Source organism: Procambarus clarkii, chromosome 10 (genome assembly GCF_040958095.1).
Source record: "Procambarus clarkii isolate CNS0578487 chromosome 10, FALCON_Pclarkii_2.0, whole genome shotgun sequence".
Taxonomy (NCBI): Eukaryota; Metazoa; Arthropoda; class Malacostraca; order Decapoda; family Cambaridae; genus Procambarus; species Procambarus clarkii.
In genome coordinates, this window is record NC_091159.1 from 39,917,724 (window position 1) to 39,939,548 (window position 21,825).

At 45.9% G+C, this 21,825-nt stretch overlaps 1 protein-coding gene across 1 annotated transcript in view; it reads left to right on the top strand.

Moving 5' to 3' along the window:
- The window catches only part of LOC123745520 (uncharacterized), an 88,674-nt gene that overhangs the window by 43,182 nt on the left and 23,667 nt on the right, over positions 1–21,825 (top strand). The window contains exons 9-19 of the mRNA XM_069321907.1: positions 4,904–5,000; positions 5,737–5,979; positions 7,389–7,488; positions 8,685–8,783; positions 9,064–9,127; positions 12,685–12,784; positions 17,992–18,149; positions 18,353–18,423; positions 18,979–19,193; positions 21,422–21,509; positions 21,638–21,756. Of these exons, the coding sequence (XP_069178008.1) occupies positions 4,904–5,000; positions 5,737–5,979; positions 7,389–7,488; positions 8,685–8,783; positions 9,064–9,127; positions 12,685–12,784; positions 17,992–18,149; positions 18,353–18,423; positions 18,979–19,193; positions 21,422–21,509; positions 21,638–21,756 (1,354 nt within the window). The remainder of the gene's footprint in view (positions 1–4,903; positions 5,001–5,736; positions 5,980–7,388; positions 7,489–8,684; positions 8,784–9,063; positions 9,128–12,684; positions 12,785–17,991; positions 18,150–18,352; positions 18,424–18,978; positions 19,194–21,421; positions 21,510–21,637; positions 21,757–21,825) is intronic.

The window sequence follows — 21,825 nt, forward strand, 5'->3', positions numbered from 1 at the left end:
ATAGAATTACAACTCCTAACACAGTAAAGAAGCCTTTGCTGTGTTGGTATGGTTTGGTTTGGTTTGGTCTGGTTAGGTTAGTCACATGGTTAAGGTTTTGCAAAACTTAGGAAGGGGGACCCTTCCCAACGGGGCAAGGATGGAACGACACGAGGAGAAATACTGGTAACAAGAACCAAGAGAAAAAGGAAGTTGGTAAAAGGGAACAGGGACCACAGGAGGGGTTAAGGTAAAATCATGACATTAGCGAGAGTGAATGTGTTGTAGGGACCAGGCAATGTAGCGATCGCTCTGTAGGAGACAGTAGCGATCACAGCGATCCTGTAGACAGGATGTCATTTTCAAGATACAGGCTCAAGGTAGGGGACGAACGAAAGGAACCAGAGCCGAGGTATAACCGAGTATGGTGAAGAGCATCAAGACGGCGAAGAGTAGAAGGAGAAGCAGACGAGTAAGCAGGGTAACCACAATCGAGTTTAGACAGTACAAGAGAGGAATGTAAAGAGAGGAGCGTGCGTCTATCAGCTCTCCGAGAAGTATGGGACAAGACCTTATGTAAGTTAAGGGCCTTAGAGCATTCAACTCGGAGGTAAGAGATATGGGGTGACCAAGACAAACGAGTGTCAAAGATTAACCCCTGAAGTTAAGCAGAATCCTTATTCAAAAGAGGATTACCATAGAGCAACAGAGGGGGGGGTGGGTCGAAGAACGACCTGCTTCCGAGTAAATGTCACAGCACAACTCTTAGTTGGAGAGAACGTGAAACCATGATTGGTAGCCCAGGACGACACGGCAAGTTGAAGCCTGCCGTTGGAGGAAAGGAGTCATCACCTTGACAGCAGAAGGTAAGATCGTCGACATAGAGAGCTGAGAAAATGCCAGGGAGGAAAGTAGATCATTGAGGGCAACCAGGAAAAAGAGTAGTTCTGAGAACACTTCCCTGGGGTACACCTTCGTCTTGCCGAAAAAAATGAGAGTGGTATCAAGCCTCACACTAAAGGAACGACTAGAGAGGAAGCCTTGGAAGAAGAGAGGGAGATTAGGGGATGTCCAAAGAGAACCTGGTTTCTGAATAGGAAGAACAACCGTCTCAAAACCAGTCCTCAGGGACTAACGACGACTCCCCGACACGGTTATAAATATTCAGTAAATACTGAAACGTGCATAGAGAGAGAGATGGCAAAACATCTCAAAGAATATTATCTGAGCCCGCTGCCGTAGAACTGCAGAGGGGCCAGAGCAGACTGAAGTTCTGAGAGAGAGAAGGGATCATTATAAGGGAGCTGGAGATGTGTGCAAAAAATTAAAGAAAAAATCAAGAAGATTCTTACGAGTAAGGAAAGATTGAGGAAGATGTGAACCGGAGCTAACAGCCGAAAAGTGAGAACCCAGTTCGGATGTAACCCGACACCGGATCTGCCACAAGACAACACGGAGGTGAAGGACTGGCGAGATATCTAGAACAAGCTTACCCGCTATCTTACGGATTTTCTTCCAGATCTGGGGCAGAGGAGTATCAACCATAATGGTGGAGACATAAGATTTCCAACTCTCACACTTAACCGTACGGCAGGTCCTACCGCATTCGCCTTCCGAAATAAAATAAATGAAACAGGCGTTGTCGGCGTCGGTGTTTCTTCCAGGCTGCACACTTACAGTGGACAGCCCGAGCACAGTCCGCATTCCACCAGAGAACGCACTTCCGTGTGTCCCCGGGAGGTAGAGCGAGGAATAGAGTAGAGAGCAGCGTCTAATATGGTGTCATAAAAAAGGAAGAGGTCTCGAGGGAGAGACAGAGCGGAGAGATCGGAGAGAGTAGCATTGAGGGTGAATAGGTTCCAGTCAGCCTTGGCAAACTGTCGCCTAGGGAAGGAGAATGGGAGGGTGAGGAGAGAAGATGACAAGGATGGGGAAATGGTCACTGTTATGGAGGTCATCCAGAACATGTCAGGTGAAGTCTAAAGAAAGAGAAGACGAGCAGAGAGAACGTTCAAGACGTGGGAGTGCGGGAGTCGACATAAATGAGTTCACCAGAATTCAGAAGAGACAGAGGAGAAGAAGAGAGGACAAATGGTTCGAGAAGGCAGCCCCGGGTGTTTGTCAGAACATCTCCCCAGAAGGTATGCCGACAGTTTAAATCGCCCAAAATTAGCAGAGCCTCCGATAAAGAGTCCAACAAGTGTTTAAGATCAGGAAGAGAAAGAGGAAGATTTGTGGGGGAGATAAATGAAACAGTGTGCCATTTATTCACACAGATACAGGCAGTAGAGGATCGATAAGCGGCTGGAAAAGAAGGGGAAACTCCCAACACTTATTTCATGGGAAAGTGTTCCAGATAGCCTGTGCTTCAGCGGTGTACTTTACATAGTTAAATATTTTCACAAACTACAAAACCTGAATCAATTCATCATCAATGCATTTTGCATCAAGTGCCTCACGGCAGAACATGTAACGAGTTATGACAATAGCGGCTGATGGTTTTGTAAAGGTAACGACTGCATTACGTTTACTGACCATAACAGCGGAGCCAACATTACACACCAATATAGCGAGACTATTGAGTTGTACTCAATGTACTAATCCAAGATAAAAAAAAAATCCTCCCCGGTAGTGCTACCCTTTATGACTTTCAGAATAGTATATCCTCAATAAGTTTTTCTTCGCTGAAAATGTGATATATGCAAATAGCATATATCACTACAGTACTCTGGAGTATCTGATCCGAAAGTTTCAGTGGCATCCACTGCTATTTCGTCTATCCTTCTACTCACAGTTCGCTGTTACCATATCAACCTACTTGGTGGCATTATCTCTAAAAAACAACAACTGAATAATGTCTGATAATTGGTAATACGACATCTTCCGTGATTGTTTGTGGTGTCTTATGAAGCCAATGCAAAAAGAAGTTAAAAGAACGCTTTTAATACTCCCTTTGAAACTGACTTACTGTGTGAATGTACTTGCATGTCTGGTTAGTGATGAGTTTGAACAAGTCAACCAATTTTCTGGCATCAGTGAGGGTATATCTGTTGTTAAGAGCGTCAAACACTCATTGGAATGGATCGCTCGACACAGAACCCACTTGGGGGCATTCTGTCTTTTCTCATCACAGAAATAAAACCACATGCAACATACAAGATATTATACTTGTGATTCCCCCCTAATTTGTGCTTCAACTACTACTTTCACTTGACCTTGCTCATGTACCGCTGGATGCATTACGTTTCAAAAACCTAAACATCTAGAGTTTACAACTGTAAGCTCGTACGTTGTGCAGGCATGCAAAAAACACCCGTTAGTGTAGACATAAAACCAAGCGGTGCAACAGACGCTAGAGTTACTTCTTTCGTCTTGCTGTGGACTCAAGGTTGGCAGCCCCTAGGATACAGTACTCTGGGGGTACAGTACCCTGTACTGTACCTTGGGGTACAATACTCTAGGGAGCAATTTCCTGGAGTACTACCTTGGAGTACACTACCATAGGGTACACTACCTTCTTGAGGTTATCTTGGTATATTTTCGGGGCGTAGCGTCCCCGCGGCCCGGTCCTCGACCAGGCTTCCTTTTTGCTACACACACACAGGAAGCAAGCAGCCCGTAGCAGTTGTCTAACTCACAGGTACTTATTTAATGCAAGGTAACAGGTGCATCAGGGTGAAAGAAACTTCGTGCCCATTTGTCTCCGACCCCACCTGGGATCGAACTCGGAACCTCATGACTACGAATCCGAAGCGCTGTCCACTCAGCTGTCAGGCGCCCTTGGAGTAAAGTAATTTGGGATACACTACCCAGGGGTACACTACCCTGGGGTACACTACCCCAGGGTACACTACCCTGGAGTACACTACCCCGGGGTACACTACCCTGGGGTACACTACCCCGGGGTACACTACCCTGGGGTACACTACCCTGGGGTACACTACCCTGGAGTACACTACCCTGGGGTACACAACCCTGGGGTACACAACCCTGGGGTACACTACCCCGGGGTACACTACCCCGGGGTACACTACCCCGGGGTACACTACCCCGGGGTACACTACCCCGGGGTACACAACCCTGGGGTACACAACCCTGGGGTACACTACCCTGGGATACACAAACCTGGGGTACACAACCCTGGGGTACACAACCTTGGGGTACACTACCCTGGGGTACACTACCCTGGGGTACACTACCCTGGGGTACACAACCCTGGGGTACACTACCCTGGGGTACACAACCCTGGGGTACACAACCCTGGGGTACACTACCCTGGGGTACACTACCCCGGGGTACACTACAACGGGGTACACTACCCTGGAGTACACAACCCCGGGGTACACTACCCTGGGGTACACTACCCTGGAGTACACAACCCCGGGGTACACTACCCTGGGGTACACTACCCTGGGGTACACTACCCCGGGGTACACTACCCTGGAGTACACAACCCCGGGGTACACTACCCTGGGGTACACTACCCTGGGGTACACTACCCTGGGGTACACTACCCTGGAGTACACAACCCCGGGGTACACTACCCTGGGGTACACTACCCTGGGGTACACAACCCTGGGGTACACTACCCTGGGGTACACTACCCTAGGGTACACTACCCTGGGGTACACTACCCTGGGGTACACTACCCCGGGGTACACTACCCCGGGGTACACTACCCCGGGGTACACTACCCCGGGGTACATTACCCTGGGGTACACTACCCTGGGGTACACTTGCTTCTCTTGATGACACCTTAATTATTATTTATTATTAATATTTATTATTATTTATAATTATTATTTAATATTTTTATTATTATAAATTATTATGTTGTGTTGTTGTTATTGTCCTTTGACATATTGCTATGATGATCACTATCAAAAGTTTTATTTATTAATAATTATTTATCGCATATATACAGGCGTGTGTGACCAAGTGCACGTGGGGGCCGCTGTCCAACCAAAACTACATTGTGTCATCTATATTCATGCGGATAAGGCCACAGGAATATGATTCAGGTACCAGTTCCAGCCTGTACTGTCACCTCCATTATCACCTCTACTGTCATCTTCATTATCACCTCCACTGTCACCTCCATTATACTACTGAGGCTACCAGTAGCCTCAGTAGTAGCCTCATGGACAGTAGCCTCAATGTTATCATTTCTTTCAAACAAAATGTAAAAGATTTGAAAAATAAGAGAAGTAAATTATTAGAATAAAGCGACAAGCCGTTATAACTACATAGCACTGGGAACAGTATCATGGGATGCTGTACTATTACGATACAGTATCATGGGATGAAGTATTATTACGATACATATATTTGTGTAAATGAAGCGAGACTTGACGTAGCAATGTCTTGCAAGGCTCTCTGCAGGGCATTGCTGTGGTCGCTCTGACAAGCGACTTCCAACCGTGCCACGCAGTCAGGTTCACTAAACATTTCTACGTGTGTTATCATGCGTCACACCTGTTCTAATCTTGCTAGAACTTCCATTAAATCTCTCTTATCTTAGCCAGATAGTTCGTCTTTACATGCTCGTATCGGTCAGGCTCAGTTTAAATGCTCTCTGATTGGTGCAGCTGTTTTGAGCCCTCTCTAGTTGGTCAGTCCCGATTTGAAAGCTGTCTTTGATACCGGCTGCTTTTACAATTTATGGCTAGCACTCTGACTTAGTATACTTGATTTAAAACAAATTTACACAATAAAATAAAGCTAAGTATAATATTTACGCTAAACTCTCATCTGCAGGCATCAACTGTCCGGTCATTAACGTGATGAGTCTGCCCTACCAGCCTAACAGTTACTATATGTTGGCCAACGTGTCACAATCTCGAGCCCCGGGAGCCAACATCTCCTACCAGTGTCTGAGAGAGTACAGGATGGAGGGCCCCACAGGAGGACCCTACACTACCCAAGGCGTCAGCACCTGTCAAGGCGTGCCTGGTAGCGGCGACCTTGTCTGGAGTAGAAATCTCTCGCTGCCCTGTCAATGTAAGTGCTGACCTTCCATCTTTCTTGTCCAGACTTTACCTTGTACTGTACAACCTCCCTCTTGTCCTTCTCCTGTACAACCTTCTCCTGTCCTGTATTAAATCCCCTTGCCCCTGTACAACCTTTTCCCTGCCCTGTACAATCTTCTCCCTACACTGTATAACATTCCGCATGGCTTGGTGTTGGGCTTTAAGTCTAAAATCACGACTAAAGTATTCCTTAATCCTAGCCTATGTCAAGAATGAAAGTAAACTGAGTATACATACACTGAAAAGCGGGTTACACCTGGTGTGTGAATCCCCCCTGTTCTGTAGACCCCTCCTCTTGACTTCTGAAGAGAGGCTGTATAAAAAATAATCATAGGATTCAATGATTAACACAAAAGATGATCATAGGCTTCAATGATTAACAACTGCACATAATTATTGAATTTATATAAATCCAGAGCGCAGATTTCTATGTATCTGGAAAATAATGTATTTTTCAATATACGAAAATAGACGTAGATGATAAAAGAACGTAATTTTTATATTAGACAAAAGTAAATGTTGTTCATATATCAGAAAATTTCTTTTTTTTCTCTATTAAACCAAAAAAATCTTTGACTTCAAACTCAGAAAATGAGCTGGTCATCTATATTAGAAAATGAACATGTTTCGGTATCAGAAACTGAGCTTTGAGTTCTATATCCATGAATTAATGTAGATATTCGTACCTGAAACACATTCAAGGTTTCTTTATATAAGAGCTGACCATAGATTCAGTATCTAAAAACCAACCCAGGATTTTCGTATCTAAGTTAAATAACTTTCTGGATCTAAAAGTAAGTTTGATATCTAAGACCAGATTTAGAGGAGTCTATTTGATAATGAGTTCTGGTTTCTGCCTTAAAAGAACTTATTTATTTATTTATTTATTTATTTATTTATATACAAGAAGGTACACTGGGTTAGAGAGAATACATAGCATAGTATTTACAATCTTGTAAAGCCACTAGTACGCGCAGCGTTTCGGGCAGAAACGACTGGCAATAACTGGCATTGGCAACCAAACAACTGGCATTGTTTTTCTTGCATGTTGGTTCCCCGTGATCTAGTTGGGATTGACGTGGGTTCCTGTGATCTAGTGGGAGATTGACGTGGGTTCCCCCGTGTTCTAGTGGGGATTGACGTGGGTTCCTGTGATCTAGTGGGAGATTGACGTGGGTTCCCCCGTGTTCTAGTGGGGATTGACGTGGGTTCCTGTGATCTAGTGGGAGATTGACGTGGGTTCCCCCGTGTTCTAGTGGGGATTGACGTGGGTTCCTGTGATCTAGTGGGAGATTGACGTGGGTTCCCCCGTGTTCTAGTGGGGATTGACGTGGGTTCCCCGTGTTCTAGTGGGGACTGACGTGTATTTACACTTCTCAGTGCGCTGCCCGGACACCTTCCAGCAGTGGAGCGACGCCAACACCTGCTACAACGTGTCTATGGACAGGGCCGTGATGGGCATCTCGGGAGCAGCTCTACGGTGAGTGGGGTCCGAATCCTCGTCATGTTACCGTGCAAACTATTACTAGTTTTCTCTTCTGTTCTTTCTTTACGCTTAGGCTATACTGTATTTGATAAGTCATGTCACACATTCTGTCTATTTGCTTTTGTTTTTGGCTAACTATCTTTTAGCTCTCTGACTTTTTGGCAGTGTCTTTGTTGACTGTCTTTATTAACTGTCTTGTTTTTGTCCATGTTTCTGAATAACTGACTGAGATATGAAAAAACAAAGTACTTTCATTGCCCTCATATAAGTTACCTAATTATCCTGACACACCAATTATCTTAGCATCCCGAAGCAAGAGACCTCTAATGTTATTATGCAAAAATAAGTAATTTATTAAATTGCCACAAAGAAGAAAGTCACTTTTTAATGTTATTACACTGAAATTACTTTTTATATTATCATGCATTGTGTTAAATTATGTCCGGTACACAACCGTTGGTGCCTGGCGACCGAGAGGGGGAGGCCAGCCGTATTCCAGTACCCAGGACCAAGTCCTGCTCCATACTGTCATGTCTGGTACCCAGGACCAAGTCCTGCTCCATACTGTCATGTCTGGTATCCAGGACCAAGTCCTGCTCCACACTGTCATGTCTGGTACCCAGGACCAAGTCCTGCTCCACACTGTCATGTCTGGTACCCAGGACCAAGTCCTGCTCCATACTGTCATGTCTGGTACCCAGGACCAAGTCCTGCTCCATACTGTCATGTCTGGTACCCAGGACCAAGTCCTGCTCCATACTGTCATGTCTGGTACCCAGGACCAAGTCCTGCTCCATACTGTCATGTCTGGTACCCAGGACCAAGTCCTGCTCCATACTGTCATGTCTGGTACCCAGGACCAAGTCCTGCTCCATACTGTCATGTCTGGTACCCAGGACCAAGTCCTGCTCCATACTGTCATGTCTGGTACCCAGGACCAAGTCCTGCTCCATACTGTCATGTCTGGTACCCAGGACCAAGTCCTGCTCCACACTGTCATGTCTGGTACCCAGGACCAAGTCCTGCTCCACACTGTCATGTCTGGTACCCAGGACCAAGTCCTGCGCCACGCTGAAAATACGGGCGTGAATTCTTTGGGGTCTACACGATGCGCACATTTTCCAGCTGCTAATGATAATATTGATATCATTAATGATGTATATGACAGGTAAGACTTTCCACGCCCTCAGGTGTTCTCAGGTGAACGCCTCTCTGGCCGTTGTCTTCAACGCCACCGACCTGCAGAACCTGAATTCAACGGACTTCTACCTCACAGCTCACATCGTCAAGTATGTTGTCATTCTTTATCGCCAAGCACAGCTGCCGAACATGTTTTGTCATGAACACCTCACTCTGGTGGGACTGTGTCGCTTTCTGCCATGCTGTTAAAGCAATCAACATTGTCTTAGCCAGATCACTATATATTTTTCGCAGTGCTGAAATATTACATACACGTCTTGCCCTACTTATAGTTCTGGACTCTCCAGGTGACATCTTAGGGGGTAGGTGGTGTGTTGGTCACAACGTCTTTGAGGCAAATACGTTACTTGTGTTCTCTTCATTTTCCAGTAACACGAACTCCATCCTACCAGCTCTGCCCCAGAGTACCACCTGTGTCGGCGTATGTCCTCCTGTAAGTTGCCCTGATACTTCTGGTGGTGGTGGTGGTGTGTGACCGCTGGTGGCAGTGTGTAATTAGTGGTGCTAGCGGTGGTGGTGATGGTGTGTGACCGCTGGTGGCAGTGTGTAATTACTGGTGCTAGCGGTGGTGGTGGTGACGGTGTGTGATTGGTGTTGACGGTGGTGGAGTGTGATAGGTGGTGGTGACGGTGGCGATATGTACCACATCGAGCCCCGTCACCAATTAAATTCTTACATCACATAACCAGGGAAGGACACCCAACGTCAGAAGGTTGCCATCGTCGCCAACCTTTAACCCACGACCGTAGAGGCTCGTCAATTTAAGCGAAGAAAGTCTCTCACTCTCCATTAAGCAAATGTTACATATTTGATACCAATAACTTCAACGTTGTCGACGCAGGTATCTTCTGGTAGTCACAAGAATATTACCATTAGCCAGTTTCCTAACATTAGCGGCCGACCCGCAGCATCCGTCAATAACATTCTTGCTAACAAAAGAATTTATCTTTTTTGAGAACCTTGTGGAAGGCAGAAATAAAGATGGCAGTAAGAGCTTGGAGTACCTTGAGGTTATCTTGAGATGATTTCGGGGCATAGCGTTCCCGCGGCCCGGTCCTCGAACAGGCCTCCAAGGCCTGGTCGAGTGAGTACAAGGGAAGGGAACTATCAGGGAAAAGCGCCAAGCCACCACGACTATACAGCAGTTGGAAGGGGTCAGGATAAGAATTCGGGATGGGACGGGGGGAAGGAATGGTGCCCAACCACTTGGACGGTCGGGGATTGAACGTCAAGCTTCATGAAAGGAGACCGTCGCTCTACCGTCAAGCCCAAGTGGTTGGGCAGCTTGGAGTACAAGGGAAGATGTTAACATCGGGCAAGGGGACGAGGCTTGGGGTCACCTTCGTCCTGCTTCTCCTGGACGGCAGAGGACGACCTCTCAACCGCCTGGTTATCAACCGGTAAATAATAAATTATTATTATTAACATCTTTATTGACAAAATTAATTACAATTTTGCCTAATCTGAGGATTTTGATAGTCTTATTAAATTGAGGTTAATGCTAGTATTCACTGTCACGCAGGACAGAGGGTCATACATAAGACAATAGGCCTAAACTGTAGGCTGAAGCACATATATATCACGGTTACAATCAATGTTTTAATGTGTGGATATGTGAAAACAACTTTCTATTGTGCACTGCCACACAAGTGCAGGGATGGGTTCATAAGTGATACAGCTTAGAATATAAGTAGAAATTGTTCTTCATTCTTTAAAATGGACAAGCAAATTTTGGGTAAATTGTTAGGATGTCGTCCAGAACACCTGAGTCAATAAAATAGTTACACAGTTGGTGGTACAATAGGCCAGGAGGTCTAAAGTCCTTTACGGTTTCACATTCATCAATATAGTGTTCTAGTGAATGCATTAAAGGTTTATCACAGAGTTTACAATCTGAATATTCTGGTAGTGGCTCAGCCTCACTAACCTGCCAGATGTGTCTATAGCCAAGGCGAATTCGCGCGATTACTACATCACATTGCCTGGTCCGGTTACTGTGCTGACCATACAAATACCTATTATTACAGAACTTGTCATAACTTTTAATACTGCAGCTTTCAGGTCTCTGTGCATTTCTTAGTTCTTCTAAATCTGAATTAATTTCTTTAATTTGTATGTTTCTAATAACTGCATTAGATAGTCCAAAATCATAATCAATGTTTTCTTTCCTGCAAGCCTCATTGGCCAATTGATCTACAAAGTCATGTTTTTCAACTCCAACATGGGATGGGATCCACACAAATTTTATACAAGAATTATTATCATTGGCAAAAATTACATTCCATTTAATATTACAAGCTACTTCCGACATACATTGTGATGGGTTATTTAAGGACTGCAGAGCACTTTTAGAGTCACAGAAAATAACTCCACCACCATTGAGCTTAAGGTATTCAGTGGCTAGATAAATACCCAATAGCTCGGTCTGTGTCGTGCTTGCCCAGTTGTTCAATCTCTGTGTACTAGTCATGATCATTTCATTCCCTTTATACACTGCACATGCACAACCTGTTCTACCAGTGCCTAACTGCACAGAGCCATCAGTAAAGGCATAGGATTCAGTCGGTTTGAGAATTTGAAGATGACTGTCAATAGCTTCTAATGTTATACATCTCAAAATGTCAGTGTTATACATTTGTTTTACACTGATGGGAGTATAATGCAGAGAGACCTCCACATCTTTCCAAGGGGGAATATAGTGAACAGTTTTATCAGGGTTAAGAGATACATTCAGTTTCTGAAGATTATAGACACAACAACTGAGCCACACACTGTAGGGAGCTTTTTGCGGCGGATTGAGGGAACAGTCAGAATTGTTTAGAATGGATCTCAATTTAATTTGAATAGAGCTGGGGGGACCATTATTTTTCAAAGTTTTGGCGCAAAACATAGTACTAAGTAGAACTATTCTTTCGTAAATGGAAGGTAAGTTTAGTTCCTTTCTCATGTTAACAATTCTGACAGTTCTAGGACAACCCAGGATGATGCGCATGGCATCATTCTGTACTACATCTAGGCCTTGTAATTGTTTAGGAGAAAAATTAAGAAGATGCAAGGCATAATAATCAACAACAGATCGTATAAAGGCAATATAAAAACTACGAGCATATTTTATGTTAATGCCAAATCCTTTGCCAACAAGAGTTCTGAGAGGTTTAAGACGCTCAACAAGTTTTTTACGCAGGTTGCTGATGAGATTTGTATCATTAACCTCGACTCCAAGATATTTATAAGACTCACAAGTCTCCACGGACACTTAACCATGGCTCATCAAACAAAAACAATTAAGTTTCTTTCTTGGAATATTCGAAGTGTTTATCTTCGGATAAATGACGTAATCTTGTATGCTAAAATGAGAGACGTAGATGTGATCTGTTTACAGGAACCATATACGACCACAACTATCAAGAAGGTCCCACCTAGGATACCTGGGTATATAGCATACAACAACAGTATTGGAACTGGTTTAAATAATAAAGGTTCCGATATGTTAAAGTCGATGAGATTGACTTTAAAAGGATTCCTCCCAGTTGTTGGTCAAGACAAGGTATATGACTTCCAGTCATTGTGGGACACATTATTGACCCCGTAGGGAGCCGGTCGGCCGAGCGGACAGCACGGTGGACTTGTGATCCTGTGGTCCTGGGTTCGATCCCAGGCGCCGGCGAGAAACAATGGGCAGAGTTTCTTTCACCCTATGCCCCTGTTACCTAGCAGTAAAATAGGTACCTGGGTGTTAGTCAACTGTCACGGGCTGCTTCCTGGGGGTGGAGGCCTGGTCGAGGACCGGGCCGCGGGGACACTAAAGCCCCGAAATCATCTCAAGATCATCTCAAGATCTCAAGATCGACCCCAGCCAAGGTCAACCACCGCAAGCTGAACGCTTCTGAGCTCCACGTCTGGCTACCAAGAAGTAAATTATGACCAACAACAGCTAAACAATATTATCTTAGAATTAATTCGCCCCAAATAAAGTGATAATGTTTGCAGGTGTCAGGAGGGCCGAGGTGCGTGGTGGTGAACCAGGCGGCCCAGTACAAGGCCGGCGACTGTACCAGCACAGACTTCCGCTACATCTGTCAGCTACCACGTAAGTCCAATGGTCTTGTACCAAGGTCCCAGGTATATCTTATATAACTATAAAATAAATGTTTTAGTGATTGGTGGTAATGGTGATGATGTGATTGGTAGTGGTGGTGTTGGTGGCGCTGATGGTGTTCTTGGTGGTGCAACTGGAGGTGTGAACTGTGTGCTGGTGCTGGTGTGATGGGGAGGGAGGGGGGAGGGGGCGAGAGTGGGTTGTGACTTTGTGCTTATGGTGAATTAGTGGTGCTGGATATGCTGTGATTGGTGCTCTAGTTGACATGATTGGTGGTGGTGCATCCAAGACCACTAAATTCATTAATTTTATTTTTTTATAATGCTCCTGTTATTTATATAATATAACTTAAGAGTATTATTATGTGTCATTACTACCATCTCGAGAAGTCTTCTTATACCCTATAAGGTTTTCTTTAATTTTTGCTCCATATTTTGCCACTCACTTACCTATAAAAGGAATCATATTTACAACTGTTCTCCTGCCACCGCTCATCCTTATTCAACTGTCCTCCCAGAATTCCATTTCCACTTTAATTTTATAACACTTTAAATGCCAACCAATTCCACTAACAGCAGCTTATAACGAAATGGCAAAAGCTACAGGCTTTTTGTACATAATGGAACACTATAATCTATACACACTTAATTCTATAAAAGCGTTCCATGTTGAATGATGCAATACTCTAGCAATATTTGTTTAATCGGCTTCTGACCCCCAATAGTCCTAGACAGCCATACATTCCCAACTCTGTTTCTAGGACAACTACCATATGCCTTCAGAAATTACCTATATAACTTATACAACTTACAGGTTTATTTATAAAACTCCAAAGTCCTTCCTGGTTGTAGGTAACTACCAGTTGGCCCGTCCTGAAACATCCACCGACCGCCACCAGGTGTAAGGGTTCTGGTGCCTCCGTGTTACCTGTACTGTCAGGCCCTGTTTCCACTAGTAATGTCTTGTTCTGGTTGCACTGCTAGTGACAGGTGGTGGAGGGTATTATAGACTGTGGGTTGGTTGGTGTTGTCGTCGTTGATCCTTCTCTATGGACAACCCAACCCACAACTCGGTAGAGTGCTTATACTTCACTAGGAGATCACCCTTGGCGCTTCTGGCTCTTGGAAAGGGGCTCAACGTCATACATTTAGGGGATGCGGCTCCCACACCTAGCCTCGTTGTCACGTGCACACACCCACTCGAGCCGCTGTGACTCCCCACTCTCTCCTTAGATAATATGATCTCGATCCCCTTTTGGCTTATTAATACTACCTTCTACCCTGTCCACAGCAGTGGTTCTTGGTTCTTTCTCTCTCTCTCTCCTTCTTTACTACTTCCTGGGAAGCCTCACTAGGACAAGGGCAAACACCAGCAAATTAGGATACATTTACTGGACAAAGCACATACACGATACATACACACATATAATAATAATGAATCCTATACTCTATAATATCACAATCAGGTTGCTCTCCAACCCAACCAGAACTCTACCATCAGCTTATCAAGTGGTATCCTATCATCTGATTCACCACCTGATATTATCAACCTCCTCAAGTTGATCAAGCCTACATACACTGTTGCACCATCAGCAAGATAATATATATATAGAAAATCAGCATTTGAATGCAATAACAGATATCAGTATAAATGTTCATTGATACACAACAATGATCAATCGATCACCCTATCAGTCCTAGAACGCATACAACCGCAGGTAATCCAGCCTACGTCTGTAACTCTAAACTTCAGTATAAAACACTCCTTGACATAAGAATGCAAACAGTCACTCACCTCTCACTGCGTCTTGCACGCTAATGACAACCAAACACTATCAACTCCCTATAAGTAATCCACCAGAACTTCCCCTTCCACCTCTGGAAGTTCACTACCCTGATCTCTTCAGGTTCTTCCGGGCTTCACTACCAGGATCCTCTGCAGCTCCTCCAGGCTGCTATCGTGAAGTTTCCTTGTGCAACTACGGTGCTTCACCCTTCTGTTAGGTTCCTCCACAGCTCTCTTGGCTGCTACACCACCTCTACAGAAGCACGTGACACTCCTCTTCACTGCTTCTCCTCACAACTCGAGGTCCTCTGCTTCACTACCTTGGAGTCTCATCAATTACTTCATCTATGCTGGCTTCGAAGTTCTCAGCAACTTCTTCCCCAAAGACAAACCTGCAACCCATCGACACTCCAATAAAATTGTTTCCCCATTAACACATAAACAAAAATAATCACACAATATGTTTGTCTCCAACCTCTATCTGTCCTCTACATACAGTGAGAGTGGACTCCCCCGTTTTGGGCGGGTCCATACTCCACCTCGCCTGGCGGCGGTCCTCACTCGCTGGGAGGGTCTTCCTCCGTCAGGAGCCGGGCTCCCTCAGTCGTCTGTCAGAGCTCAGAGGGGATGGACGTCGCTCCGTGCTCCTCCCTCTTCACTCTCCTATTTCAGGCTTTCTGCCTTATTAAAACATGTCTAACTTATAAATAAACATCGCTACTGTCGCTGGGCACACGACCAACTACAAGCAATCACTATGAACTGGCGTATATCGTGCTTACCACAGATTAATTGGTCGAGGGCGCTTTCCCTCTGACGGCGTCTGGTCAGGGCGCTCCACACAGACCACGAAAATGCCTCTGAGCAGCTTATTAAACTCTCCTCGCCGTCCAAGACTTGACACCACAACGTTCTCAGCTCAATTCCACAGCTGGCACGTCTGCACACTTCTCTTCTCTTAGAGATATATCACTAGGGGTTCCCTTCTGACGGGAGCTCAACGGAGCGCGGCTTTTCCCCTGCGATGTCTGGCACTCAAGTGAGGTCAAGGTCCTCCGGAAGCGAGCCTCACGCCTCCAGCAAAATGTCCACATCTCCTAGCCAGTCATTTATCTGTTTTCTTCTTCATTGCCCATAATCTCAAACTGTTATACATATCCAAGCAACTATTTTACATATGGGTTATTACCTCAATACTTGCTAGACCTTCTAATCAGGTCAGGCTTGATGAATAACTCTCAAGGAGGGAGACTCGTTTCTCCTGCAGGCTAAGATCATAACAAGGGGTAGTGACAGGTCCTGGTGGTGGAGTGGTGGTGACAGGTCCTGGTGGTGGTGGAGGAGTAGTGACAGGTCTTGGTGGTGGTGGAGTGGTAGTGACAGGTCCTGGTGGTGGAGTGGTGGTGACAGGTCCTGGTGGTGGTGTAGTGGTAGTGACAGGTCTTGGTGGTGGAGTGGTAGTGACAGGTCCTGGTGGTGGTGGAGGAGTAGTGACAGGTCTTGGTGGTGCAGTGGTAGTGACAGGTCCTGGTGGTGGTGTAGTGGTAGTGACAGGTCTTGGTGGTGCAGTGGTAGTGACAGGTCCTGGTGGTGGAGTGGTGGTGACAGGTCCTGGTGGTGGAGTGGTAGTGACAGGTCCTGGTGGTGGTGGAGGAGTAGTGACAGGTCTTGGTGGTGCAGTGGTAGTGACAGGTCCTGGTGGTGGTGTAGTGGTAGTGACAGGTCTTGGTGGTGCAGTGGTAGTGACAGGTCCTGGTGGTGGTGTAGTGATAGTGACAGGTCTTGGTGGTGCAGTGGTGGTGACAGGTCCTGGTGGTGGAGTGGTAGTGACAGGTCCTGGTGGTGGTGGAGGAGTAGTGACAGGTCTTGGTGGTGCAGTGGTAGTGACAGGTCCTGGTGGTGGTGTAGTGGTAGTGACAGGTCTTGGTGGTGCAGTGGTAGTGACAGGTCCTGGTGGTGGTGGAGTGGTAGTGACAGGTCCTGGTGGTGGTGCAGTGGTAGTGACAGGTCCTGGTGGTGGTGGAGTGGTAGTGACAGGTCCTGGTGGTGGTGCAGTGGTAGTGACAGGTCCTGGTGGTGGTGGAGTGGTAGTGACAGGTCCTGGTGGTGGTGCAGTGGTAGTGACAGGTCCTGGTGGTGGTGCAGTGGTAGTGACAGGTCCTGGTGGTGGTGGAGTGGTAGTGACAGGTCCTGGTGGTGGTGCAGTGGTAGTGACAGGTCCTGGTGGTGGTGGAGTGGTAGTGACAGGTCCTGGTGGTGGTGGAGTGGTAGTGACAGGTCCTGGTGGTGGTGTAGTGGTAGTGACAGGTCCTGGTGGTGGTGTAGTGGTAGTGACAGGTCCTGGTGGTGGTGGTGTGGTAGTGACAGGTCCTGGTGGTGGTGGTGGAGTGGTAGTGACAGGTCCTGGTGGTGGTGTAGTGGTAGTGACAGGTCCTGGTGGTGGTGGTGGAGTGGTAGTGACAGGTCCTGGTGGTGGTGCAGTGGTAGTGACAGGTCCTGGTGGTGGTGGAGTGGTAGTGACAGGTCCTGGTGGTGGTGTAGTGGTAGTGACAGGTCCTGTTGGTGGTGGAGTGGTAGTGACAGGTCCTGGTGGTGGTGTAGTGGTAGTGACAGGTCCTGGTGGTGGTGTAGTGGTAGTGACAGGTCCTGGTGGTGGTGTAGTGGTAGTGACAGGTCCTGGTGGTGGTGGAGTGGTAGTGACAGGTCCTGGTGGTGGTGGTGGAGTGGTAGTGACAGGTCCTGGTGGTGGTGGAGTGGTAGTGACAGGTCCTGGTGGTGGTGCAGTGGTAGTGACAGGTCCTGGTGGTGGTGGAGTGGTAGTGACAGGTCCTGGTGGTGGTGTAGTGGTAGTGACAGGTCCTGTTGGTGGTGGAGTGGTAGTGACAGGTCCTGGTGGTGGTGTAGTGGTAGTGACAGGTCCTGGTGGTGGTGTAGTGGTAGTGACAGGTCCTGGTGGTGGTGTAGTGGTAGTGACAGGTCCTGGTGGTGGTGGAGTGGTAGTGACAGGTCCTGGTGGTGGTGGAGTGGTAGTGACAGGTCCTGGTGGTGGTGGAGTGGTAGTGACAGGTCCTGGTGGTGGAGTGGTAACACATTTACCCCGACGTCACGAACGATGTGGTTGGAGTCCTATCCAAGGTGGATTATCTGGGTACCAATCCTTAACTATTCGCACCTGTTCACCTAGCAGTAATTAGGGACCTAGTTGTCAACAGACTGGCCATCAGTGGTCCAGAGAAAACTAGAAGGATAAGGCTTACCACGAGCTATGTAATAGGAAACCTCTCTGCCTAATAGCAGGAATTCGGAGTCGTCTCTCCTGTACCAACCAGTTGTGTTCGAAATAACCTGCAACCGATAAATATACTTGTATCTATAAATACCTTCTTCCTGTCTTTCTGGCCCCGTGGTAACAGCCGTGTGCCCTGCGGGTTACACCCCCTACAGAGGTAACTGTTACAAGCTTCGCGTCAACGTGACGGGCGGGATTGTGGCGGCTCAGTCAACATGTGAAGGAGACGAGGCGTCACTGGCCTATCCCCAGACGGTAGACACCGTCCAATTCATGGCCAGGGTATGTCTCAAGGGTCGCGAGAAATGTCTGAAAGGTGACCTATTTACCAAAGTGTACTTAGTTTGAATATACAGAAGGCGAGGTTTCCTAAATATAAAGACAAGTTTCGGAGTTTGTACGAGTTATATATATGTTAGTTATATGCGTGACCTGTGATTCATGTGCTCACAGATAATACTCACATATATTTAACTTTTTTACAGTTAAACATCAGCACTACAGCAACCATTTCAGGAACCAATGGAGGAAACGCAATGATTGGTATTAATAGCGTGTGAGTATCTTCCCAGTAACTGGATGGGGGGAGAGGGGGCAATTTCTTGTGTGGTTATCCTAGTTATATGTCATGTTAACGAAAACAGTACTAGTGCTTTATACTGACTCCCCTGCTTTCACTCCATACCTGACCTCTCTTCCTCCATACCTGACTCCTTATATTTATTATTTTTTTAGCTCGTACCTTCATTTTTCCTCCTTTCACTTTTCGCATATTCCTTCTTTTGTATTTTATATCCTTCCTATTTTTGGTGTTTCATTCCTTCAACACTTTATTTCATTCTACGTTCCTCGAATTCTTTCTTGCCTATCCTCTCTGCCTCCATATTTCTTATCACCCTCCTTTCTTTCATTCTTTTGTTTCTTCCCATCGTTTTACTTCATTCTTTACTCCATTACTTTTTTCCTTCCATCATTAGTTATTTCATTTATCCCTTGCAAATGTTCTTGTCATTAATCGTTTCTGTCTTGTCATCCTCTGTTCTTACTCCCTGATTGCTTCATGTTGTTATTCTTTCATCCGTCCTTCCTCACCCTGGCCTTCTCCCGCCAGGGGGGGCAACTGGTCGGCCGGAGGACTCTACCCCTTGGATGCTGGGGTGATAAACATGACTACTTCCTCTACGGTCACCTCAACGTCCCTTTGGAGGGCTGTGTCAGCAAGTGCCACCACCCTCACCGCCATCCCCATCACCGCCACCCTTGCCACCCCCATCACCGCCAGCACCACCATCACCAAGGCCATCTGTCAACTGTACGGCCCCGTTGGTAAGTGTTTTTTGTTCTAGTGTTATGAGAGTTCTGGAAGCAGCCGTATTTTCCTCAATACCGTGCAAGTAGAAAGATTAAACGTTATATCGAGAGGTGTAGTTAACTGTACGATGCGTATACTCTGAGAGTTTACATTCATCGTGAACTCCGGTCATGAGTATGGTGTACTTGACGGATCCCGGCTGACAGGTACTCAACGCCGGAGAGGGACAAAAAAAAACTTCGAATTTCACTCTTAATACAATCCATTCCGTCTGTAATAGATTTTGTCATTAAGACAATAAATCCTTTTAATTTACGATACATTCTTTATTAACAATTCAACCTTAAATATGCAATATATCTTTAAAATTTAACATGTATACCTTGAGATTATCTTGAGATGATTTCGGGGCTTAGTGTCCCCGCGGCCCGATCCTCGGCCTGGCCTCCACCCCCAGGAAGCAGCCCGTGACAGCTCACCAACTCCCGGGTACCTATTTACTGCTAGGTAACATGGGCATCAGGGTGAAAAACTCTACCCATTGTCTCTCGCCGGTGCCCGGAATCGAACCCGGGACCACAGGATCACGCGTCCAGTGTTCTGTCCGTTCAGCCACCGGCTCCCTCCGGTGGAGGGAATGTAGGGAATGGAGGGAATTGGAATGTAACCTTCCAATATATGACAATACCTGCCATTTTAAGATAACCACATCATTTACTATGAAACATGCCATTTTAAGATAAAACATTCAATTGAGAGGAAATTTGCCATTTCATAACAATTATAAGTACTATCAAGCTTATGAATTTCAACACTGTATCCTGTCAAAACCGTGCACACGCGCGCACAATAAACACAAGCACACAAACGGTGTTGCTGTTATAGATTCAGCTACTCGGAACAAGTTCCAAGTAGCACGGGCTATGGTGAGCCCGTAGCTTACCTTACTGGAGCGGGGCAAGTAGCACGGGCTATTGTGAGCCCGAAGTGGACTTTCCTGTCACAGGAGCGGTGCTGTGTGTGTGTGTGTGAGCATTGCACACAAACCAAAAAACCGCCTTAATATGATCAGACATCAACCTTGACATTCTCAATCCCAAGACAGGCAGCTGATAACCTTGTGAACCTCACCTTCATCTTTTTATGCCAAGGAGTTTGACAAAATAATTTTGCTTTAGCTATTTAAGATTTGGATAGACACTGGGGTTTAATAGTAAAGTTATCAATACTACGATCTCACTTATAGTAGTACAGGTATCTCTCTCATGATAGATCGGTGGGAAACCCTACCTTTAGTCTGCTTGGAAGACGCTCCTGCTTTCTGAGTTGGAAAATCTGTGTTGACGGCGCAAGTTGTGTTCAGTTGTGTCAGTCGTTTGCTGCCCCAGAAAGGCCAGGCTGACAGGGATCATCTGTCGTAGGATAATAAGGAATTAATAAAAGTAACACTCAGATGGTAACTTTTTCCTGTAAATTTTTACATAATTCAACATCAGTAAAGAAACGCAAAGATAATTGTAAATAAAAATTTTCTTTGTAAAGGTTTTTATCAAACTTAACAGAGATACACAGGACCAGTGATTATATAGGGGGAAGACAGGGGGGGGGGGCGAAGTCAGGTCGAGGGGGGGGGGGAGGTCAGCAAGACCCAGACACTTGAGGGACTGTACGTATTACCAATGGTATAGATGTAGTAATAGACTGGTGCCTGGATCCCTTTTTCTCCTGGCACCCTGCATATCTCTTGCTCACTTTAACAGCGTTAAGGATTTAATTAATATTAACAATATCTTAACTCACAACAATTAATATTAATAATAACCTAGCCTAGAACAATAATAATAATACTGTAGCTCACACTCAATAAATATGAGTAATATGCTCAGCACACACAAGGTACTGGGAGACACTGACGAGGCAGACACTGACGAGGAGACACTGACGAGGCGACACTGACGAGGCGACACTGACGAGGCAGACACTGGCACTGTGACAAGGGTTATACACTGTCATGGGAACAATGAAGGTAATCAAAATTTCCCAAATGAACCATAAATGTTAGAAAAATAATTTTCTATACAGCTTCAAAATGTAGATCTGACAAAAACCATAAGGGCTTAAGAACCTCTATACACCTGTCGACCGAGAGACTTGACGTATAAATAAGCATGTATGGTACACAGAAATGTGTACGACACCAGGTCTGATTACAAGGGACTTACACCTCCCTGTCTCCCGCTAGGCTGCTGGACGCCGCCTCCCCCGCCAACTGTCAACATGACCCAAGCCTGGAGTAACAGCACTCAACTGGGAACTACAGTTAATTATACGTGAGTATGAAAACATCTCTCTCGTCCTCTCGCTACAATTAATATACGTATATATTATATATTAAAAAAAAGTGAAAATATAAATTGTCCCCACAATAAATACGAAAACTTTCTTCTGATGGGCACAGGTGTATACTGGGATATTACGTCAACGGCAACATTTCGAGGACGTACCAGGTGTTGACGTGTTACGGCCTTGTTGGTGGCTGGTACCCTCCGCTTCTGTATGAGTGTTACCACGTACCAGGTGAGTCCTGCTGCCTTCACGCTGTCTTTGGGGTTCCTCGTACCTTCCTGATGCCCGCGATGAGGCTTG